At 40.4% G+C, this 23,402-nt stretch overlaps 1 protein-coding gene across 1 annotated transcript in view; it reads right to left on the bottom strand.

Annotated features, from left to right (window-relative positions):
- The window catches only part of PARVA (parvin alpha), a 63,046-nt gene that overhangs the window by 14,730 nt on the left and 24,914 nt on the right, over positions 1-23,402 (bottom strand). The window contains exons 2-6 of the mRNA XM_041423219.1: positions 9,021-9,110; positions 8,851-8,921; positions 8,133-8,235; positions 6,035-6,175; positions 3,992-4,107 (exon numbers count right to left, since the gene is read on the bottom strand). Coding sequence (XP_041279153.1) covers positions 3,992-4,107; positions 6,035-6,175; positions 8,133-8,235; positions 8,851-8,921; positions 9,021-9,110 — 521 coding nt within the window. The remainder of the gene's footprint in view (positions 1-3,991; positions 4,108-6,034; positions 6,176-8,132; positions 8,236-8,850; positions 8,922-9,020; positions 9,111-23,402) is intronic.

Raw genomic sequence — 23,402 nt, 5'->3', positions numbered from 1 at the left:
CTTGCAGCTTGTGCAGACAGCAGTGAGTGCTGTCTCCAGTCCTAACTGAAGCAACTCCAAGTTCTACCTAGTTCATGCTAGCACAACTTGGAATTCCACTCCGTTTGGTATTTTTGTTTATTTTTCCCTTTGCTGCAGGGTGAAAGGAAACCTTTATTTCCTTCTCATGATGACTCTGACGTGGCATTGATGCCTTATGCAGCAAGAACCCTGCTGCTCCCATCTCCCACAGGGGCTGAGCACCACAGCAATGCCATCTGTATTTTTCAGTGATCACACTGGGAATATGGGAACAGAAAAAGGTTTCTAATGCTCTACACCTTCTCTCTGCAAGCACATAAAAACTGCCTGAAATATACTCCAGCACTGATATTAAAAATATTTCCTTTTTTGTTTATAAACTGCAGCTAATACATTAAAATTAAAAAATCTGCACCTGAATCTTGTTGTTGACAATAACAAAAACAAACAAACAAAAAAAAACCCAAACCAAAATGATCTCAAGCCCTTGTTTTGTGTCTGGCACCTGACCACTAACACTGATGGGATTTCCACACTGCCCAACTACAACATGCATCCCCTGGACACTTATTTGACCAGCACATGTCAAGACAGACTTTCATATACTTTTGATTTGTAAAAAGACTGGTGAATTCCCAGTGGAATGGACCTTAAAACATTGGTCTAAGCACCTTCTCTGAAGGCTTCTTGCTCTTTACAAACTCTTCACTCAAAATTGACCCTAACACTGATGTCACCTATTCTGAGGTTTGTCTTATACTAGACAGAGAATGACACAATACTCCTGAAAACACAGAGAGGTGCTGCTGAGAACTGAAAGACTGTGCAGCATGTTCCATAAAGGCAACAGTCGCTAAAATTGAAACAACAAACCATAAAAATCAACATCAACTATTTGAAAGTCCCTGAGAAAAGAGCTATGAATTAAGAGTCCCCATTAAAAAGAAAAGCTGGACATGCATTCCAGTGATGACAGAAGACCTTAATGAACAGGCTTGGCATTTTCTTCCCTCACAGCTGAAAGACTTCACAGAAGGCCCTGAAGATATTCCTAATCACTTGCCATTTAAAATTGGCAACTCCCTAGAAGAAAAAAAAACCCTGAAACTAGGGTAGCACATCTGGAAATAGAAAAGATCTCATCTTATCTCCTCTTGTGTCAGCATTTTTATGTAACTGAGGGTCAACTACTTAATTTCCCCCCAAAGTCCCAGTCTGAAAATCTTGCCATAATTTGGATGGCTTTTTGCCTATGTCTTGTTACAACTCATTTCACCTGGAGGACCATGTTTTATAATTGCCCCACCAAAGTGAAATGCAGAATTATTCTGGAGCTTGAAAGAACAAACACATTTGTCAGAGGTCCAGAGAAGATTTCATTGGAACCTGTAGGCGGTGGTGCTGCTCCAAACCATTTCAGACCTTCCCAGGTAGTGGTACCAATGATCTCTGATTAAGGTTGTGATTTACACACTCATCTCATCTCAGTAATTTCCCAGCTCTGCCTAAGAGGAGTTTAGGCACCCCAGAACTGCTGTCCCAGAACATGCTGAAGCCATTCTGGCTGCTCTGCCAGTGCATTGTTACACTCTCTGATTTCCATCTCTTGGACACAAACAATCTGTCATCTAACCATTTGTGGATGGTAGAAATACATAATTTTTAAGAAGAGGCAAAATGATGACAAGACCCAGCTCTCCAAAAAAGCTTTCAGTCATTTCAGTAGATATGATCAAACAAAGCCTGGGCTTTGTTCAAAGTTATTTATTCTACTGTTATGGCAGGAAAAGAAAATAATAGAGTAGCTACAAAAGGTCCAACTATCATATTTTTTCCTAAATCAGCTTAAACCCAGATTTCATATCACTCTCATTGCTAACAGCTTTTCTACAAAACAGCCAAAGGAAACAAGCTTTCATAGGAACTAGGGTGATTACCTGTTGGACATGAGCACATTTTTTGTTTCACAAATATGTTTTTTTTCTATTTCAATAAACTACATCCAGCCAACACAACAACCCTCACGTTTTAGGTGTTTCTATGCCTAACAAAATCATGAAATGAATTAAGGGAGTCTTTCTTAAAAGACTTCATAAAAGTACTTTGTTCTTTTACTTCTGTCTCTCCTGTTCTCTTTATCAAACCATGCACAGCAGAATTTTAAAACCACTACTGCATAGTCTGTTAAGCTTCCCTAGGCTTGATCTTTCTTTACAGGATGCAAAGCATCCTGTAAAGAAAGTGTTTAGAATTATTAGAAATGAGGTGTGCAAGTCTGACCACTAAATTAGGCATTATGATCTGCTGATGGTTGATTAAAACTTTTGTGAGTTCAAAGGATACACAATGCATGATACAGAATCACTCCCACAGGATATGAAAGACAGATTAAAAAAAAACAAAAACAAAAACAAAACAAAAAAACTCTCACCCACCATAAAATAAAAATGAGAAATGTCTCAAACAATTACAGTAATTACAATTACAGTAAATATACTGGCCCCCACCCTATGTTAACAGGAATCAGCAGAGCTCTGGAGTTCCACTGACTGGCCTTCACCAAGGTCAGGGTCTGCAGGACAAAATCTCCTTCAACATTACTTGGAATATTATTCTGGTGCAACTGCTTCCACTGCAAACCACTGGCGCCTGAGCTGCAGCTGTGTAACTACGAGTGAGCCAGATTCTCCCACTCCTTATTGTTTTAAATTGGTTTATCTGTACTGACTTCAGTGGATTTGCTGTTGAACTACATTAGCCTGTTTAACAAGACAACAATTATGCCCACTGATTTCAACTGGAATTTGTCTGGAGGTATGGAGTGACAGCCAAGGTTCCAGTTCTTTCTTTAAGGACTGTGTTATTTTTCTCATTTAGTTTTTCATCATAAAGACGCCCTGCTCACTGTACTCCAGATTTCTTAAGCTGCTTGTGGTGGAACTTTTGAGATAAACCAGTATAAATAATACATTTATAATAGCCAAAGGAACTATGTTTCTTTGAAGCCTTAGTCATGTAAGTGCAGACTCCCAGAGATTCTCCTTCATCATCTGTAGAGAAACCCATGAAGCAGAATCTGAGTCAACAAGTCAGTACCAGACATCAGTGACACATTTACCAGAGACTCTCCTTCAGACTTCTCCCTAAGTAACAAAACTTGTCCTATTTGAATTCTAGAAGAGAGAATATTTACTTTCTCAGATCTGCCTTGCAGATTTTCAGTCACACAAAATTTGAGCAATAGCTCTTTCACCCAGTTACTTCAGGGTAACATCAGTTAAAAGACATAAATAAAGACAGTTGCAGTGTGAAAAATAAAGGCAAAGTTAATTGAGAGAAAGAAACGCAGATTAAATGGGAAGAGGACAAATAAGAGAGAGAAAGCACAAGTTCAGCTGAACAAAAAATGATGAACAGAAAAACATGAATTTGAATGGACGAGGCTCTAATAAGGAGACTGACAAAAGATTTAGTTGGGGATTTTTTTGCATGCTTTTGAGAAAACCAACACTGTAATCAGACTAAATTAGCATGCACAGAGCTGAAAAAGAAGTTAGTCACCTAACATAAATGTGAATGTAATAAACAGTGACAATTCATCATTCAGTGCCAAGAATAATTTGAATCTCTACACAAGTAAGAAGAGCATCAAAAAATGGGGAAAATAATAATTCCAGCGATCGTTCTGGGTGATAAACACATTCCAACAATAATAGTTCATATATTTTTACTGTCACAGTCTGGCCACTTCACAGTAAAAGTAAGACATTGTGAGCCACAGCTCAGTCTGGGAAAGTACTGGTGCCTTTTTCTGGTGGAAGCATGGACAGCAGGGAAGATGCACGTGTGCTCCTTGTCAGCTAAAGAGACACGTGCGTGCCTGCCCAGCCAGAAACTCCAGATGCATTTCTCAAGAAACCCCTCAGTCAACTTCCCAGCACTACCAAGAGCTGTTTAAGGCCCCTCTTACCTGCACAACAACCACCTGAATGGACACATGGTCAGGGAGTCGGATTGGTGCTCGAAAATACTGAGACAATGCAACCAGAAGGTGAAGTATCGCTACGAGACTTTTAGCATGAACAGCTGAAATAGACATTAAAAGCACAAGTTACAAACTGCAAAGTAACTAGGGCACAGATTTTTACTTCTGCTTAGGATGTAGGGATTATGGGACTCTTTTCCTCTTGCCACCTGGAGCCAGGGGGCACCTTTAAAGCACCCCATCTGTAAGTGGTCTCCTGCAAGATGTGTCAGCACCAATGCACTACTCTTTGCAATGTCTGAGTGCCACAGGCTCATGGAGATGGAAATCTAAAACTAATCCAAAAGCCAGATTTTATGTACAACAGTTTAAGTGCTGTCTCTGCATTCTCCTTGCCTCTCTTTTATTCCCTTTATTTCAATAAGGATTTATGGACTATCAGAAAGATATTTTTGTACTCATAACATGCACTTATTCATTTTTAAGTGTCACAATGTCTGCAGGATGATAAATGAGCCTGTTTTGGCACAAGCCTTAAGCAATAACTTATTAAACTCAATGACTCAAACATTCCTCATGAAGTTGTTCTAGTTCTGTTATTGAAGTTTTTTTGCAGCAAGTTTCATATATGAGTAGTTAACACTAACACAACTTAAAAGACATCAAAAGCCAAACTGTAGGAAATCCTTGATCAAGTATCAAACCATTGCCATGCATGTGGATAATTTCCAATCCTTATTATTCTCTTTCTTCTTCTTCTATTTTGTTTTTGCATCCCCAAAGTAGTATTCCTAAACGATCTTTGACACTGCTGTGCACTTAGGTTTTTTGTACTTGAACTAATCATGAAGTACTACCTTACTGCACTGCTGAAACATGATCACATTCACTGCAATACCCTTCTTCATAATCTTACAGTGCAAGTCTCAGCTATGCCATGCAGATACACATTCACAGAAAATGTGGAATTGCTGGCAAATGCTGCTGGAGTGCCCGTGGTCAGGGATGAGGTGCTTTAGCAGAACACTACAAAGACGTGTGTCTGCCTACCACCAGTGTGTGCTAAGCCGGACACAGCTGCTGCTCTCTATCTCTACTCCAGCTCTAAAACACATGTAAAACATTAGATTAAAAGTGGGAGTTAAATTGTCAGGCCACTCCAAACACCCCACCTCCAGCTGCATAACAGAGAATGGAAAGAAAACTTGGGGCAGGTTGAAAAAAGAAGGGGACAAAACATTCAGCAATACCACAAAAAGGGGAAAGTCAAATGGCCAAATGTTCACTCTTCCTCCCTTGAGAGATTTCTCTCCTTCTAACTAATTTGTTGTGAATGGAACAGGATACAACACTGCTCAGCACAAGACAGGTACAGGAAACAGGGAAAATGTGATGTACTGGTCAAGGTATTCACCAGCATGAAATGATTCTGAAAACCAAACTGAGAATAAGGGGCCTAATTTTCTAAAACTGATAACCTGCTTTCTGCAATACATATCCACTGAAGTGTCTCGTGTTGGGCCACTGAAGACATTTCTATTAGATACTGCTATGTTCATTCTTAATATGATAGAACAGGAAGGGCGCAGAATTAGTCTTGATTAGAGTTTTGTAACCAAAACTAGTGGTTCAGACTTTGCCCAAAATGATCAGAAATATTATTCATATCTATGTTGTAAATTTCACAGAGAGTTCTAGGACCTAACTGTCCTTATGTCCATCTAGAGCATTTCTGCAGGTTCTTGCCTGTTTCAACAAACCCATTTAGCAATACAAAACTTAAGCTGGCATGAGCCAGCCAAGCCAACCACTTGGACAGACTCTGAGAAGACACCTAACTGAAACTGAAGGCTGAGCACCAGTAAAGAGGACAGAGTGGCACATCTGGAAGTGCCTCTCAGAGCCGTTCCTACCATAAATCCCAGGTTTCAGCCCTCCCTTACCACTGGATATTTCAGAACCCCAGATGGCACCTATGACCACCCAGCTGTCAACAAATGAGAACAGTATAGCAAACACAAAACTTACAGTCAACATTCCACTTAATGCTTCTTGGAGGGAGTTTAAGGGTTTCATTGATCTTTTCAAGCACTGTCTGTAGCTTCTGTTTCTGAGCAATTTCAGACTGAGTAACTTCTGCAACATTGAGCTTCTCACTTTCAAGCTTCTCTGAAGTGATAGAAGAAAGAATGGAGGAAAAAAAATTGTCAGCTCCATGAAGAACACAAAGACATTCCATACACCCAGAGGTACATTCAGAAGACATCAGACTTCCTAATTTTGTATCTAAGTTTCTTTCAGAGCCACTTTCCCTCCACACTTCTGAGCTCCTAAAGATAAATTCACATTTTGCCTTTAGTTACACACTGACAAGGAGAAGGCCAAGTATAGCTCTACGCCACACCACTGGCTAACAAACATTTGCTGCAACTCCCTTTAGGGAGCACCAGACTTGGAGATGAGGCCCATTACTTCTGTTGCTTCTTTTTGAAGGTTATTCTGCCTGCAAGTGGCTTGTACAGCAGACCATGAAACTTAGGAAACAGACACCAACTTTATTTCATCAGTCTCAGCTTCTACCTCAGATACAGGAGATAAAAATTTAACTTGGCCTGGTAGTGATAAAATGAAGTGATTCCCTATTCATAGAGCAGAGGATGCATCAAAGAAATGCAAACAAGTTTTCATGAAAACAACTAAAACCTCAGGCAATTTCTCTCCATGAAACCAAGCCATTTTCTGCACTAAAAATCTGCAGTAGATTTTAAAATACTTAATGAATTGGTTTGTTACAATTAGTACAGTTGCTATGTATATACATATATGGTTTATTGTTTACCCTTAAAGAGTAAGCAAAGAAAATACAGCAGCTCCCTGCTGACAACACCAGAAACAAAATGCTTGGTCACTTATCAATCTACTTTGACAAAAGAGTGTCTTGTTAAGATTTATCTTATTTGGTAAGAGCTGATCTTGTTCCCATCAAAGCCAGCTGAGTATCTTCCCAAAGCGAGTGAGCCTAAACCACCAGCCTAAGAGACTGCTAACCCTTAATCCTGCCTAAGAGACTGCTATTTCCAAATCCTGCCTAAGAGACTGTTATCTCCCAAACCTGCCTAAGAGCTGCTATCTCCATAGATTTCTTGCACCTCCTCAGAAATCAGTTTGTGCATAGCCTCACCACAAGACTGAAGATGTAGTAAGCAGAGACCTGATCCACAAGGAATTAAGAATAATGGAAAAGATTCTTCTGAAATCAGTAAGTGCTAGATCAGTGTATGCATATTTAGAGTCAGGCTGCACCTGATACACATTTTTGAATTTTGGGTGAAATCACTGGAGGTCTGCCCATGACAATCCAATTGCTCAGTCTGGGCATATCCAGTCCATCACAATATATTCAACAGCTTAACCATTCATAGAAGGGAATAGTCTGTGAAGTCTTTATTAGAAGTGCTCACATGATGTTTCAAGATTCATTTAGGATACTGGAAAAAAATTTACTGGAGATTTTATGAGCTGTAATAACTACAAAAATGGCTTTCAAGCCAACAGTGTAAAAAGCACGTGCCAACTCTGCATTAGCAGTTTCTTTTCTCTATCTGTTTCTCAGCTGAAGCTCAGATTACAGTCCACTGGGCACCATTACCTCAGTCATGTTAAAAGCCAGACATCAAACCAGAAAGAAATTCTAACTTTCCAGAGGAACCTTGTGATGAAGAAACTATAGCATGGAACGAGCAGAGATTAAAAACATCCACCATGGTACTGAGACTGCCCTTGCCTTCAAACTTACTTTCCACTTGTAACATGGTGAAGTTTGTGCAGCCCATATACAGGTAATAAATTTAATTGGAGCGAACAGTGTTGCCAAGACAAGAGTCCTCCCTCTGCAGCACCCCAGGTAGGCTTTGTGCTGTTCTCATCAGCTGCAGAGCACCACACGTTGCACTGCAGCCAGGAGGGCTGTGCATACAGCCCGTTGCTCAGGGGTCTCATAACACAATGCTATTTTTGTATCACTTAGTGGCATAAATGTAAGATGATACCAAGGCTCCTGGGCAGGAACAAGAGATCCACTTCTTGACAAAGTGCCTCAACACTGTGCACGTGTATTTTTTCTTACCAAATAATTTCTGCAACACTTGTCCATCATACAGGTCTTCAGCCAAGTCTTTCACAATAATCCTCTCTCCTACCAACACATCATTAATCCAGTCAATTAATACCTATGTGGGAAACACAAATTTGGCAGTATTATACACTATTCATTTGCAATTTAAACCACATGTCATTTTTCTTAGCAGAAAGAATACCAAAGCTGCAGTGGCTCAAAATACAGTCTGACATACCTTCAGGAGCAAACAGGAAATACTCAGGAAGGACTCACTTGAGGTGGCTGTGCCAATGCACCACAAGGTCTACATAAACACTAATTGATGCAGTATTTTCTGGAGTGAAATCTTTCCCTTGCTTTCAGTAGCATTTCAACATCTTATTGTGAAGCAAAAGGTGCTGAAGTTGATTTTAATGAAGCATCCTGCTAAAGTTCTAACTCCAAGAATCACAAAGACAAGGCAAGATCAGCGTGATCTTCGACTGGGGGTGGGACGGGACTGAGAGTCTGGACTCAGGATTTTAATAGAAGTTTCTAAGTCTCCCTGTGTCACATCTAGAGAAAGATACTGCCACAAATGACCTCCCCATTTCACTGGGATGTACGCACCACGTGGTTCCAACTAATTAATATCTAACTAGCGCTTCTAAGTATTCAAGTGAAAGAGGCAGGCATGGCATTAAAAAATAGTTCCACTTTCCTGACAGGGTTTACATGCTTTCATTACCTTCATTAGTTCTTGCAATTTTGGATCATTTCTTGAATTTGGATCCACCATTGTTCGGACTTCATTTTCCTCTGGAAGGTTTAAAAGAAAAACATTAGAAACTTTTCCAGGCACAACACTTCATTTTACATCAAGATTTCATGTTGAGATGTAAAATTTTTGTGAATTACCTAGCATAGTGTCCTCGGGGTCTAGTTCAAATGGAATGGGACTGAGAGGTAAGTTAATGGCATTTATTCCTTCTTCCTGTAATTCAGACACTAGGAAATAAAAAAAGAAAAGCTTGGTCAAAATTCAATTTAATTTTACTTACCATTTCACTCTCACTAAAAGTAGCATTAATTGTCTTAATTTCTTTATAAGAACATGACCCTATTAGATAAGCCACTGCACGTAATTACAGCAATAAAGTAAAGCTAACAAAAATGGGAGGCCCAGCCAACAAACCTTTACTTGTATGAATACATTTTTCGTGGATAATGGTGCTGGAACCAACACAATTACCTCAAATCTTTTCCAGGACATGGCCCATTGTCCTCAAATTTTTAAAAGGCTCACTTGCATGTTAATGGTCCTGACATTTTAACACTAATGAATCATTTCAGCCGAGGGAGATGGTTATTGCTCTCAGTACACCACTGTGGCTCTGGAGATGCTTCAAGTTTAGCTCCTTGGGAAGAGCAGGTGTGGCTGTGACCCACCCAGGAGTCACCAGGCGGAGGAACTGCTCTGGACTGAAGGTGCAGCTGCAGCACTTTCTGCTGTCCAGGATGCTGATGGGTCTGCCACTGCCCAGCTGGAGCAGGCTGCAGGATGCTTCTGGCCTGTGTTCCTGGCCTTTCCTCAGCAGAAATCACAGCAGCAAGACACAGTGGAGGATGATGAACCCTCAGAAGGCTTCCCTTAGTGGGGAGTCAAGGTTGAAAAAGAACTTCGCATAGGAATGGGGAATTGATCCGACACCCCACAGTTTGGAGATGTTCTCAGGAAATATGGACAAGGTCTTACTCAGCCATAGTCCCCAGATTCTGCAAAAATCAATGTTCTTGAGAAGAAAAGACCAGAAAGATTCAGAGAAGTGGTGTAAAGGGAAGCCTGTCACTTGTTCTGTACCCAGTACAGGCCAGAGCAACTGTGTTCATTCCTCTGGGTGACCAATAGGTTGCAAAGACAAAACCCCCCCTTCACTGCCCAAACATGCCTCCCTAACAGAGGGCAAGAAATACCAACAGGCCAACACACCATCCAGTGCTGTGCAAGGACTCCCTCCTGAGCAGGGAGGGAACCGGAGCAGGATCACACGAGTTTGGACCTTGCTTTGTGAACAAGAAGTCAGTGCAAAGCTGATTTACCAAACCAGGAAAGGGGCTCACTGTCTTATCCATGACCAGGACGCAATGTTGCTTTGACCACTCAACTTCCAGTGCACACACCTTTAACAGAACTGGTTGTGAGCTCATGTGTTCCAGTCAGAGTTTAAACCTAAATAACTTAATCCAACAATCCTACATACGGCCTAAAGATTCAGGCAGTCGTCCACAGCTTCTGACATGTACTGAAATATCTGACTTATGTGCAGATACAAGATTCACCATCCAACAATTCAGATTTACCAGCTGATGCTTTCCTCAGTTTATTCTAAAAATCACAGAGACAATTTGGTTTCTAAGAAAACAGAGAACTACTCTAAAGATCAGTTTTGTCTCTGCCCTCATGGCTGCCTCATAAGTTAGCTTTACTTCATTGGTGCAATAAGTATAGCTAAATTCACATGACCACTGTGATCCTCAGTCAGTTGGTGCAATAACAGGACTTAGAAATTTACAAATATTTTCTATGCTTAATGAAATGTTTTGTGGTCTGCCAGATGAAATGTTTCTATGCATGCTTCAAGATCTGTGTAGCTGTATTCAAGCATCTATGTAAGACTCACAGCAATAATGGCTGCTAGAATGTTTATTACTTTTAATGGTACAAAAATAACGCTGAAAAATCCACTACCTTCAACAGTGAACCCATAACTTCACTCCATACACTCACCCTGCTTATGTATCTGTAACAGACAAATACTGAGCAGCTCTAAAGAGTCATAAACTGATGCTGACAATAACAGTTCCCTCGATTGTTGTATATTCTCTAAAACTGATGGCTGAAAACTACGGACCAAATTAATCCCTCATGTAACTCCACTGAGTTCTGAGGAGTTATAGCAAGGATGAAGCTGGTCTAGCATGTACAATCTCGGGAACTGCTTGCACATTAAGTAATGGCAATTGTTGAAACTGCTAGCACTCCTTAGAGAAAATCACTGTTGGTTTCTTGGTTTCATTAACCTCTTTGATTTTTTTTTTTCTTGGGGGGTTCAAAATGGTTATGGGCAAATGTCAGCGAGTGAAAACTTCCCTGTGGAGGTCTTTCTGCTCTGAAATGTTTAGCTCATGGAGGACTACACACAAAGCTTCCTAGGCAGAAAACATGGGATTTTTTCACATCAGTCCCAAGGGGGAGCATAGTAAATAAAATCTATTCAAGCCAACTGCCTCCACTCTGCCTCCACTGCTCTCCTGTCCCAAAGGGCTGGATGCTCTGCTTGGGTGAGACACACTGGAGAAAGTAGCCAGCTCATTTTCCAAGTGAAGGACAGTATTGAAAGCTTTTGGTTCCTCTCTCCAGGGAGCAGCCTGCAGGCAGAGCTTGCTGACAGTTCTCCGAGGAGACTGAGTGAACCTTTCAAGGTGAAAGGTTATGTAAGGAATTCTTTACAAGGCCCACTGAACCTTGCCATACCTGTCCTCTAACATGCACAACATTCTACCTTTAATAACATGACCTCCATCACATTCTCAGAGAAAATAAGAGACAGCGAACAAACTCCTGCCACATCTTTGCGTGAAAAGTGAACATCAAATACAAACAAGACAATAAAAAATATACAGGGGGAACTAAAACATTGACATGTTCTAGAATGCAAGTGTTATATTTACTGCCCAGCAGGGGCTAAGCTCTGCTTTCTGTACACAGCTGTAAGCACAGCCATTTTGCACACCTGCCAAAGCCAGTTTTTAGATAGGACAGCTCCTCATCACCTTTGCTTTCTGCAGTGCACAACCCATGCCCCAGGCTGGTATTAGTCCCATAATAAAGGCTCCTCCTGCCCTCCTGTCCCCCAAAAGCAGAAAACATGATGGAGAAACCCTGAGACTAACATCATCTTTTCCATTTCTTTCCCAATACTGAAGAGCAGAGATTTAACTGCAGATTAGTAATACTACTAAATGGAGCAGGTAAGCACATGCATTATATCAAGCTGTATGTAAACTGAGAGAAAACGTATTATGTAGTATAGCCTCACTTTCTAAGACTTTCCATCAAAAAAATACCATGACAAATTACTGCTATACACTTAGGTGTTTATAGAGCAACCACAAATATGTGACTGAGGTTAAGAGTTTGCATACCACAGTTTCAGTAGAGGAGTCCATTTTTCAGCTGCTTTTCATTAATTTATTTTAATTAATTTTCATGGAAATCCCTTCAGCAACTTAGTATTTTAATAAAAAGAAAGAACGCAGTATTGGGGCAATTTTTGCAGCAGCAGAAATTAACATAACATAATCCAATTTCTTGAACTACTTTGAGGAGTGGCTTTGTAGCATCATTACGAGCTGCACTCCAAGCCTTACAATGTAAGGCACCAGGAAGGGAGGAGGGGATGGGATGTACCTGCAGCAGCTCACCTCTACCACACAGGCTGCCAGGAGCCAGAGCAGTGCACTGGGAGCTGTGGCAATTCCTGTGAAGGACAGCATCCAGAGTTGTGTGCTGGACACAGGGTGTGCTTGGCCACTGGACAAGGCCAGCAATTAGAGCTAAGACCCCTCTGTGTTCTCAGCCTCTGCTGTGACCCAGATCCAGCCCAGTTCACCAGCTACCAAGGGGCTTATGCTCATTGTGCTGGCATTGGGAAGATTAGGAAGCTCATCCCTTTGGTCATGACAGCAAAATCCAGTCCTTCGGGGCTTTTTTTCAGTCACCATGCTGAGTGGAACTGGGGGAATTCCCTTTTAAAGCAAGACCCTGAAACGCAAGAGCTACATCTGGGCCAGACAAATCTCTGTGGATTGGCAATGTGGAAGTCCCAGTTTTAACTCTGGATGAGGAATGGACATTTCTGCTCAGACTTCTGATTCAGCTGCATGTGCCAAATTTCTTATGATGTAATCAAGTGCAACTCCACTGCTATCAGCTGTCAACAGACTTCCTCCCATCATGCCAGCACCAAAATTGGCCCCAGAGCCAGGGAGCCCTCCAGCCTGTATCAACAGCAACTACAGCAGCTATTTTAAGCTGGATGGAATTCTTACTGTTTTAGATGCTCTAGGATTACGAGGTCATAAACCTATGCTATCAAATCCAGGCGTGTGCTCAGAGCCAGAGCCTGCCCTGTGATGTGTGCATCCAATTGCCATTGGAGCTGCACATCTGAGAGTGCAGCACTGCCCATACGGTTCAAATTGCCTTAATTCCTCCAGTACATGCAGCCTGTTGCTCCACATTGTATTTATTAGACAGTTTCATTTGGGTTTTTTACTCATTTATTTTGTGTGCTTGAAGGCTTTTTGCTGCCCTATTTAGTATTCAGGGCTTAGAGTTATTCTGATTTGAATAAAACACATCTCATTATTTAACAGAGCTCAGCAATGCCACATCACCCAGTGCACTCTCTGTGGTTTAGATGTATTTTATATCCATCAGAAGAATCATGAAACAAATACAGCAACATGCAGAGTAAAACAGCCTCTCCTCTGAGTGCTGCAGCCATGTCTTCCCCACGTAACTGATTCTGTACTTACAAAATTAAAATTACTGAAGTGCTATGACAGGAATGGATGAATCCTGAAATCGTGCAATTAACTAGAATCAAACCATCATTTCGGAGGAGCACAGTGCCACACTGCTTCTAACCTCAGTCTTTCAAATCCAGGAGGTTTAGGTAGATGCACATACACCTAGATACATATATACATGCATAACACTTCTGCAGGTCTTCAACTGCCTCTCTTTCTCTAGCATAAGGGTTTTCCTTTCAAATTCCTCAGCATTTTTAAGGTTTCACGTACATTGGTTTGGGGGTTTTTCTGGTTTGGTTTGGTTTTTTTTGGTTTTTTTTTTTGGTGGAAGCTGAGATTTGTTGACACTCACATGACTCCAAGAGTTTAAGCTTTCTATAAGAAAGTCAAAATCTCCCTGATATTTTAAACTGCTAAGGCAGGCAGCAGCTTTACATGTCATGTCTCTATCTTAAGCTATTTTTTCCTGGAACAAGCACCAATTGGAAGGCTAGCTGCAGACATCATATTGCCAGAATAACGCCAGATATTTGTATGTATGCCCACGTTCAAACATGCGTGCCTATGCTACACACATTTAGATATGTAGCCAGAAATTACAGCCAGTTTAGAGAAATGCTGATTTTCAGCAAGAAATATCTTTACTGCTCTTGTATAAGACAAACAATTATAGCTGAGCTAAATTTAGATGAATCAGGTTTTGCTTTCACATTGCCTTCATTGGGCGCAAATTTCTGGTAAATACCCACGACCTCGATGGTTTGCTTTTGTAACCACTCGTGCACAACAGCAGCTTTAGTTCTACAGCCTTGATAGCCTGTAATGCAAACTGGAGTGTAAATGACTGTATCCACACAGATCTCAGTGGATTTGTGCTGATTTATACCAGCTCACTGGCTCAGCATGACTCCTGTTCCCTCTCACATACTCCAGTTCTATAAACTGATACAATTCCAGTGGGGCAATTCTGGATTTGTACTGGTAAATGAGAAAACTGACCAAAATTACTTAAGACAGCTAGAGAATGAGAGGGGGAAAAAAAAAATCAAAAAGTCATAGTTCATGCTTCTATAGAATTATATTATTTAGTCAAGCAAACTTACATAATTGCTTTCTGGGCCATCAATCCAAAATGTTAATTTCTAATACCTGTGCATGTGCATCCAATATGTACACAAAGGGAAAAGAAAATATTAATCTAAAATAGGACTGACTAATTTTCTGCAATACATAATTCATTAAACATAGATTCTGGCAGCTCAACTTTAACTCTGAAACAAAAGAAATCCACACAAAAGACAATAAATCTGCATTACACATGGTACTAAAATGATCCAATGGATTTATAGATGTTTACAAGTTTGCAGAGTGTGACACAGCGTCCACCAGAAATTTGATATTCACAGCACAAAACATCATAAACATATGTCTGCAACTACAAAAGGGCCTTTTTATGTGGGGATCATTGTTAAAATTGTCTTCAGAACATAAACCTTAAGTTGTAAATGCTACTCCCCATTTATTCTCCAAGACATAACAAATGAGGGAAGAAAAGCAGAGATATGTTTGTAATTGAAAATGTTTCTCAGGAAATGATCTGTACAGGAACATCATTCTCATTCCATTAACTGCTGACTCCAAGCCAACCATTTGTAAAAGTAAATAAATATGCAAACTGGCTGACAACAATGTGCCTGCCTTTAATGTTTCTGCATTAGTACTCAGTCTCCAAAAAAGAATCTATTTTCTTTTCTCATTTCTCCATTAAACCAAACATGGCATGCACACAAAAGGAACAGGAGTAATGCTGTTCACAGTAAAAGATGGGAGAAATGCTATGATTTGATTTTCATGTATGCAAAACAAATTAAATGCCTTTTGCCTTGAACTTTCTCTGAAGTCCAAAGCCACGCTCAAGTACCTCAGTGACTAGTTTGCTATTCCTTTTTTTTTTTTTTTGCAATTGGCAGGGAAAAAAAATCTCCACAGACAGACAGATGTCTGGTTTGGGTAGGTAAAAAACAACGAATCAGGAAGCAAACTGAGTCCTTTTTCAAAAGAGTACATGTGATTCTCTTTTGCCAGCTTCATTAAGCCTTCCATGCTTTCTCATTTCATTTGGGATGAAGGTTCTTTCTCAGAATTTCCCTCCAGTTTCTAAGAGGTAATAAGCAGTGAAGTGCCAAGCTAACACAGATGCCAATCATTCCATTCATTCCTTCTACATATCCTCTCAACACATCTTTTAAAATACCTAAGCAGTATCTGCAGACATTTTGAAAATCCTGTTACCCTACAGGAGTGTTTAAGACCCTACTGAAAAATCCCAAAAGGCAATTTTGGGAACAAATACAGACAAGAGTTCAATTGATGTTGGTTCTTATTCCCACTGAAGAACAAACCGTGCATATGAGAAAGGCTGATACCATTCCAAGTTCTTATCAAAATGTGCTGTGTGGAATCTGATCCCAAAACAAACTCCAAAGAGCATCAGCTACTTTGGTAGGGTGTTTGTGCAACAGAAATATGCAGGCTGTTAGCTGCTCTGCACGTGCTATCCCAACATGCAAAATACTTCATTGAAACAAATCCTTTGACAGCAAAGTACTTGATGGAAACAAATCCTCTGATAGCTAAGATTTCCAATTTACTGAGGTATGTACTGAGAGATCTCTGAACTGATTTACTGAGGGATCTCAGAATAACACAGAGTACTTGGGGCCATACAGAGAAGAAGGGGAAGCATCTGTATCCTACTCACTGACATCTTGATATTTCTCAAGTTACAACAAATCTGTAGGTAGTAATACCCAGAAGACAAGCAGACAGACCTCTTGGTGCAAGTGGAGGCAATGGCTCTTCTTACATGCTCATCAGCTTGCTGCAACAATTTTTTCCAAACATTGTGGAGTGGTGAAGCAGATTTTACAGGGCTGACTTGCCTCATTTTGTGAATCACCAAACAGCTAAGAGCAGCTATTCCAACATCAACAAGAAGCGTTCATGCAGAGAAGACAAAACCAAGGATCTGTTCCAAGAAGTCTTTCCCAGCTCAACAAGTTCTAGCTATTCCTAAGGGAAAACCCAAAAATAGTTCTCAGGAATGTGAGGGCACACTAGTAGCAAGCTGAGGATTTCCTGAATTTCTTGCTCTTGTGTATATAAGCCTGGTTTCTGAAGGAGAAAAGTTAAGAGAGACCCACTGCATCCCAGTAATCTAAATTTCTTGAAAGAAACAGAAAAAAGACTACATTCACTGGAAAGTTAAAACTCCTTCTCAGAGACTAGAAACTGGTTTATGGGTCACACATTGTCCCCATTTTCAAACTGCAGTTACTAGAACTACTTGTGTTTTGAGATAAGCATCTCATCATCTTCAAGGAAAGACTCTGTGACAAAGGATTAAAAGATTTTTAATAAGTGGCCAAGCATTTCTACATCCCAGAAGGAAAAAAACCCAAAAACCCAAAACCACGTTAGTTTCTTATGAGAGCTTCTCACGCTTCAAGACCTTTGTTTACTATCAAAATCAACCACAATGAAGTTTGGGGTTGACACCAAGGCAAAGCAGCAAACACAAGAAAGATGGGACAAGTGTCACCTGAAGAAATTAAAATAATAGTGAATTCAAATATGTAGATATATTACTTATTTGCATAACTGGTAGTTTGCAATCCATTTTTTGCTACCTTCTGTGTCAGTCCTGAGTATGTAACTGTGGTTCTCAGATTCAGCAGCAGAATTGACTTGCAACATCTAATTCTGTTTTTTCCCTTGACTTTAAAGATTTTCAATTGCTTGCTATGTTTAATATTTGTGCCTAACACACAGATGGTTTCTTAAAGTCTCTGCAATATGTCCTAGGGAATTGGGAGTTTATAGTCAAGGACAGAATCAGGATGTAATTTGGGAATTGGGATCTGCAGACAGGCCTTCAACATGGCAAAAATAGGCTGTGGCTTTGGCTGGATCAACAGAAACCCAGCTACATTTTGAAAGAAAAAGGGGTGGATTTGGTAAAAGATTGCAAAATGAAACCTTAAAATGGAAGAAATGTATCTTCTAGCATCCTGAAGGCTAAACTGCCCTTCAGGGCTCTCTGGGCCAACATAGAGGTTAATGTGCCTTTGACAGCAGAAAAGCTTCAGGCTTTGACTGCTACAGCAAGGACCTGAGAAAAGGGAACCTTCCTTACCTCACATGAGTGTGCATTGTCAAGCTGCATACTCATGTGTGCAGCCCCTCTGCTTTTCCCAGCCATACAGCACTAAGAGCTAGTTCAGGGATGAGAAGGATATATTAGGGCTATCTGTGGAAATCCCTGGCCAGAGGAGGACTTTGGTCAGCTGGCATAAATCACAGTGTGGTGTGATCAATAGTGTGGCTGTGCTATCCTCCTAAAACACATTTACATGAAAGTGTAAGATGGTGATGCAAGACAGGACTTTGGTAGCACAAACTAGAAATTGGGTTGGGCTTAGGAAAGCAGAATTTGTTCTCAATTTGCACAGGAAATAAATCAACACTTTCCAGCCTAGGTTTTCAAATCCCTTAATCAGAATTAATTCATTTAACAGAAGAAAACAGCAGTATCCTCATTCTGCTGCATAGGAAAAAAACACAATTCTAGTTTAAGGAATACATCTACATGTTTCCTTTCTAGAGACAAATTGCACTTGTAAAATGGTAACCTAGCACTTAAAATACAGCCTTAAAAGCTCATTTGTAATGTTACACTAGCCTGACAGAGCAGACAGGAATACCTGTACCTTTTGCTTTCCAAACCCCTGTCATTGCAAAGAAAACACCCTTTTTTCCCTATAAACCTGTAGTAATGATTTTCATCCAGCCCTGTGGCTTGCCCTTCATGGCCCTGCCTGGTACCCTCTGTGCATTCCTAATTTTGCTTATTTCCTTATAAAATCAAACAGCTGCTCCAACTTCCAAATGCCCTGTCTAAAACAAACCACCTGCCTGAACTGTCCATCTGATTGAGGTGTTTCTGTGAAGATCAGCACCCTAAGGGTAAAGCCCCAGCTCTGAACTGCACATGCACTGCCACTGTCTGTTCCAAGAGATCTCAAACACACTGGAATTTCAGAGCAGCACCTGCTAGCACCTGTCAAACAAGGCAAACATCCCTGTGTGAACTCCTACCTGCCACATGCATTTCCTGGGTTGCTGTCATTGTCAACATATCCATTTCAATTTCCTGTCCCACTTTGCAGGTGGGCATACCTAAACCTGCAGCTCAATCATCAACATAAATTACCTCAAATGGGTTTTACTCTATGGCACTAACACATTTGGAGTTTCCCCGAAATAATCTGCAGCCTTCAGCTTTGATGTTGTGAGTTTGTGCTCCTGTTCCTCTTACAAAGTGCATAGTACCATGAACTTTTAATTTTAATAAGCATGAATATTAAAACTTACTGACTGCATAACACACATTTGAAAATTGCTATCCCAAGCATGCTTTTGACTACAAATGACAACTTGCCCTGAGTGGAAATTCAGCTGATAAATATCACTATCTTCAGCTGATAAAAACCACTATTTTCACACTGGAGCCAGTGTTACCCAAGGAGAGTATTTGTACCAAACCGAAGCTAATAGAAACACATAATCTTATGAAACATCACAGGATGAAACAGCTAATTCTATTTCATATTGCAGAAATACTTTCATGGAATAACATTAAATATTAACAGACTGCTGTATTTTCTTCTTCTTTTACCCAGGACAAACAAAGTCTGATGCGAGTAAGAAGAAAATAAACTCTCATTCTTATCTTCAAAATACCGCAAACCAAAAATAACTACCATTGTAAAAATACAGGGTCAGAAAGCAATAACCAGAAAAGCAAAACAACCAGAGGAGTCGGTCTGGGCTCCTACCTTTAGGGCAAAATGCTCCACAGCCCATCATAGGGTCGCTGGGCCACCCTCATAGTGCATCCCAGGGGGAAGAGCAGTCCTTGAGGTGTTGGAAGCCCCTGGCAGGGCCCTGGGCTGCTGCTCTTCAGAGGAGCTGGTTTACTTTCGAGCCTGTTTTCCACCAGAATGGTCCAAGCACATCACAACTCCTGGCTCAGAGCATCGCTCCAGAACAAGCGACTGACTGCCTATATAATTTAATATGATGCCACATGAGACTCATAGACCATCTGCAAAAGAAACTAAATCTGCTTTTTGCAGCTTGGTGAGTTGCGTTCTGAAGGCTGGGATGCAGTTTTGATTGTGTGCTTTTGTTATCAGTCATATAACTAAACAAAGTGCTCAAAGGGCAAGTGCAAAACACACGTTTTTAGCAATCCCAGTCTGTTTCTGTTCTGGGTAACTTGTACCTTTTCCCCTTGTAACTGAATAAAGTCACAGGTCCCCTCAAAGCACAGGAAAAATCTATGCATAGACACTGCAACATTGGATGGGAAATTTCTTTCTCTTTCTTTTTTTTTTATTTTTTTTGTTTAGTTTTTGTTGTGAAACAAAGTCTGATCAACAAGAGTTACTTGAATCTTGTTGTCTGAATTGAAATGCAAGTTATGATATTACCAAATATTACCAAATTCAGATCCTGATCACAGTATTCTTTTCTCTACAAATACTTCCCTACTGAAATAATTAGCAACACTCACACGGAACAAGGACTAAGCCCTGAAGCAAACGAAAGCATATTAAAAAAGCTAAAAAGCAGAGGAAAGGAGAGGTATGAGCCATCAAAAAAATAATAAACTATTGGTAAGAAATAAAGTAGTTTTATGGTCTATGGACTCTTCCAAAGGGGGACAGTAATGAAAATATAATCTAAAGCAATTACTTACTTGGGCTAAAAATCAAATTCCTATGAAATTCTCTACAGACTAAAACTTTTCAGAAGCTATAAAATGTCTAAGTGCTTGTTTCACCTTGGAGCAGGAGGAGGGAAGTGACACATCCCTGGCTCATTTCTAAGTCATGGAAAGTAGTTACCTTTCTAATTTCCAATGGAACTCCATTTAAAATACCCATGCCAAAAAACAAGTATGGAGCACGGAGCGGTGTTTACTGTTTAGGGTTATTCAGCTGTGCTACACAACATTCCTCCCCCAGGTTTCCTATCAGATGTGACTCCTTGCAGAAAAACTCTCAGAGCTCTCATCAGTGTTCTGACACCACATTCTTTGCAGTTTGAAAGAGTCTCTGATACACACTAGTCTGCAGCTTTTGGGTCACTCCTAAAAGCAGCTTTCCCTTCCAACATTTCTATTTCATGCTGCACTCACAAGTAGTAATGGGGCTCCCCATTCTCACTCCTGGAGTCCCACTGCCTTCTGGCACTGAAAACCTGCATTGTTGGATTGCTGAATAACAGCATTCAGTTACAGACAACACTGAGCTGGCAGTTCTTTACCAAGCTTTCCTTTTCTTAATTTCTGAATAGAATCATAAGTGTCTCACATACTTTATTATGGCAATCCTGCTTGGGACACAAGTACAGCTAAAGGGAAAACAGTGCTTCACTTGAAATGTCAAGAAGGATGCTGAAAATTATTATATATTAAGAAAACTCAAGAAGTCTGAAGTCACAGCTACCTGCATCATCAATTAAATCACTTATTTTATAAGTGATTATTTACATCTGTTCATAAAATATTATTTTTTGCATGCACAAAAGTAGTTATTTTACAAAAAATAGTAAATGAAATTTGTTTCTTTTATGCTGAGTTTTTATACCTACAGAAGCAGACAAAAGATCATGCCCAGGAAGTAGGTGAGGTTACAGCAGGGTAAGAAGGCTGCAAATTAGCTAAAGCAGAGCTCTTTCCTCAGAGGGTATAACATGGCAAGAAGTTGAAAACGTCAGCAGGTCTGAAGTGCAAAGCTCGGGGACCCAGTAGAGGAATTTCTACTCCTTCTCTCTGTCATTCATTTTTACTTGCCACAAACGTAAACTCAAGCAGGGCTGGATTTCTAATTCCTGTAATATAACAACAACATCACCTTTCAAAAAGCCTGTGCACTTCTCCCTTCCCTTAGCAGAGATCACTGCAGGGAGAAAACCCAGCACACTGGTAAGATGCTTTGGGCCTAGAGCTTCCCAAACCGTTCCTAAGGGCTCATTTTCAACCCTGCAATTTTCAGCTTTGTAAAAACAGAAATACAGCCAGGGAGGACTAAAGTCTTATTCAAGCCGTTTTGGCCATCAATACAGGAAACAATTCAAAGGCAACATGACACTGATAGCTTAATTTGTGAAAATGGATAAATACTGGATCTGCCACATAGCACATTAACCCATGTAACAAATAAATACAGAAATAGCACTGCAATACTTGGTTAAAAGGTTTTGGTTCACAGAGGAGGAAATTCAATTAAAGCATGTAATGTCAATTACTGTCATTTGTAATTTTATTTTGCTTCCCTAGAAACAATACAGATGCAGGATTCTAAAGTTACCTGCATGTTTGATGCAAATGGGATAAAATTATCTAGGTTCTGAGAAAATCCAGATAGTAGTAGGGAAAAAACCCACAGTTTTACCTAACCTCACTTGTGGATCTTCTTCAGAGGGCTGGCCACATGAGAACTGACAAGGCTTCCATTTAAACACATAAGCCAATAACCCAGACCTGAAACAGGACTTTTATGTTTCAAAAATGATGTTAAGTCATCAGAAAGGCTGGGAGGAGAGCAACTGCTTAATTCTCAGCTACTGCATATGGGCACAGCCTTACTAAAGGCAGCAGAAGAGCACTGACTGGTATCAGAGAGAATTCACCTCACTGTTTACACTGATTGATTCCAATTGGAAAATTACAGGCTCAGGTCCTTAATGCTTCTGTCTCCTTCACTCTGCTCTGTGTAAAAGTGACTAAGAGACTAAAAGCCACGTGGAAGACTCCACGCATCCCACCAGCACAGAAACAAACATTGCCAAATCTCATCAGTCCCTTTTCCCCTTTGCCACGGGAAATGCGCTGCAGCATCAGCACCCAATTCTATTTCACACCAACAGCTGTGCAGCAGCAGAGCTCAGTGCTGCACAGGAGCATCCTACCCATGGCATATTCTGCTGAGGTCAGGAAAGAATATTAAAAAAATGAATTAATTAAAGTAATGTTGGTGAAATTAATGCCAGGCATCTTTCTACCTTGCAAATGATGATATGAGCTACACCAGAACTAACAGAAAATCTGCTGTAAAGACCTCCAAGCCATTTTCCTTCAAGCATCGCTGCTTCTAAATATGGAAGCATTCTGCCTTTGAAAACCCATACCTTCCTCAATAGTGTAATGCTACAGTAAAATGATGATTTGAATGATAGGAGAGAGCTAACAAAAGAAAGACTAAATCAATCAGTTGCTTTCTTATGCCTCTAAATGATACACATAAATCGTGTCTATCAGGTTCTCCCAGGCTATTTCAGGAGCAAGCAGAACACAAAATGATGCAGATTCATTACAAAAAGTCTAAATCTAATCTACCTGAATTTAAAATGCCAGGAATCATGTAAATGGAAGAAAAGATGACAGACCTTGCATGTTATACATAAGCAGAAACAAGAGTCATATGAAATGGGAGTCACACAAGGTGCTCATTTACCAAGAAATTACAGGTGAGATCCCTGGCAGTGTTAACATCTAGTGGTGCAACTGCAGTGAGGACAGAGGTGTCTCCAAACTGCCCTTGTGCCTTCCCCTGCCCTCCAGAGGATGCCATG

Source organism: Onychostruthus taczanowskii, unplaced genomic scaffold (genome assembly GCF_017590055.1).
Source record: "Onychostruthus taczanowskii isolate IOZ18803 unplaced genomic scaffold, ASM1759005v1 scaffold76, whole genome shotgun sequence".
NCBI classification, from domain to species: Eukaryota; Metazoa; Chordata; class Aves; order Passeriformes; family Passeridae; genus Onychostruthus; species Onychostruthus taczanowskii.
The sequence above is the reverse complement of the archived record's forward strand: the minus strand, read 5'-3'. Positions and strand labels throughout refer to the sequence as shown.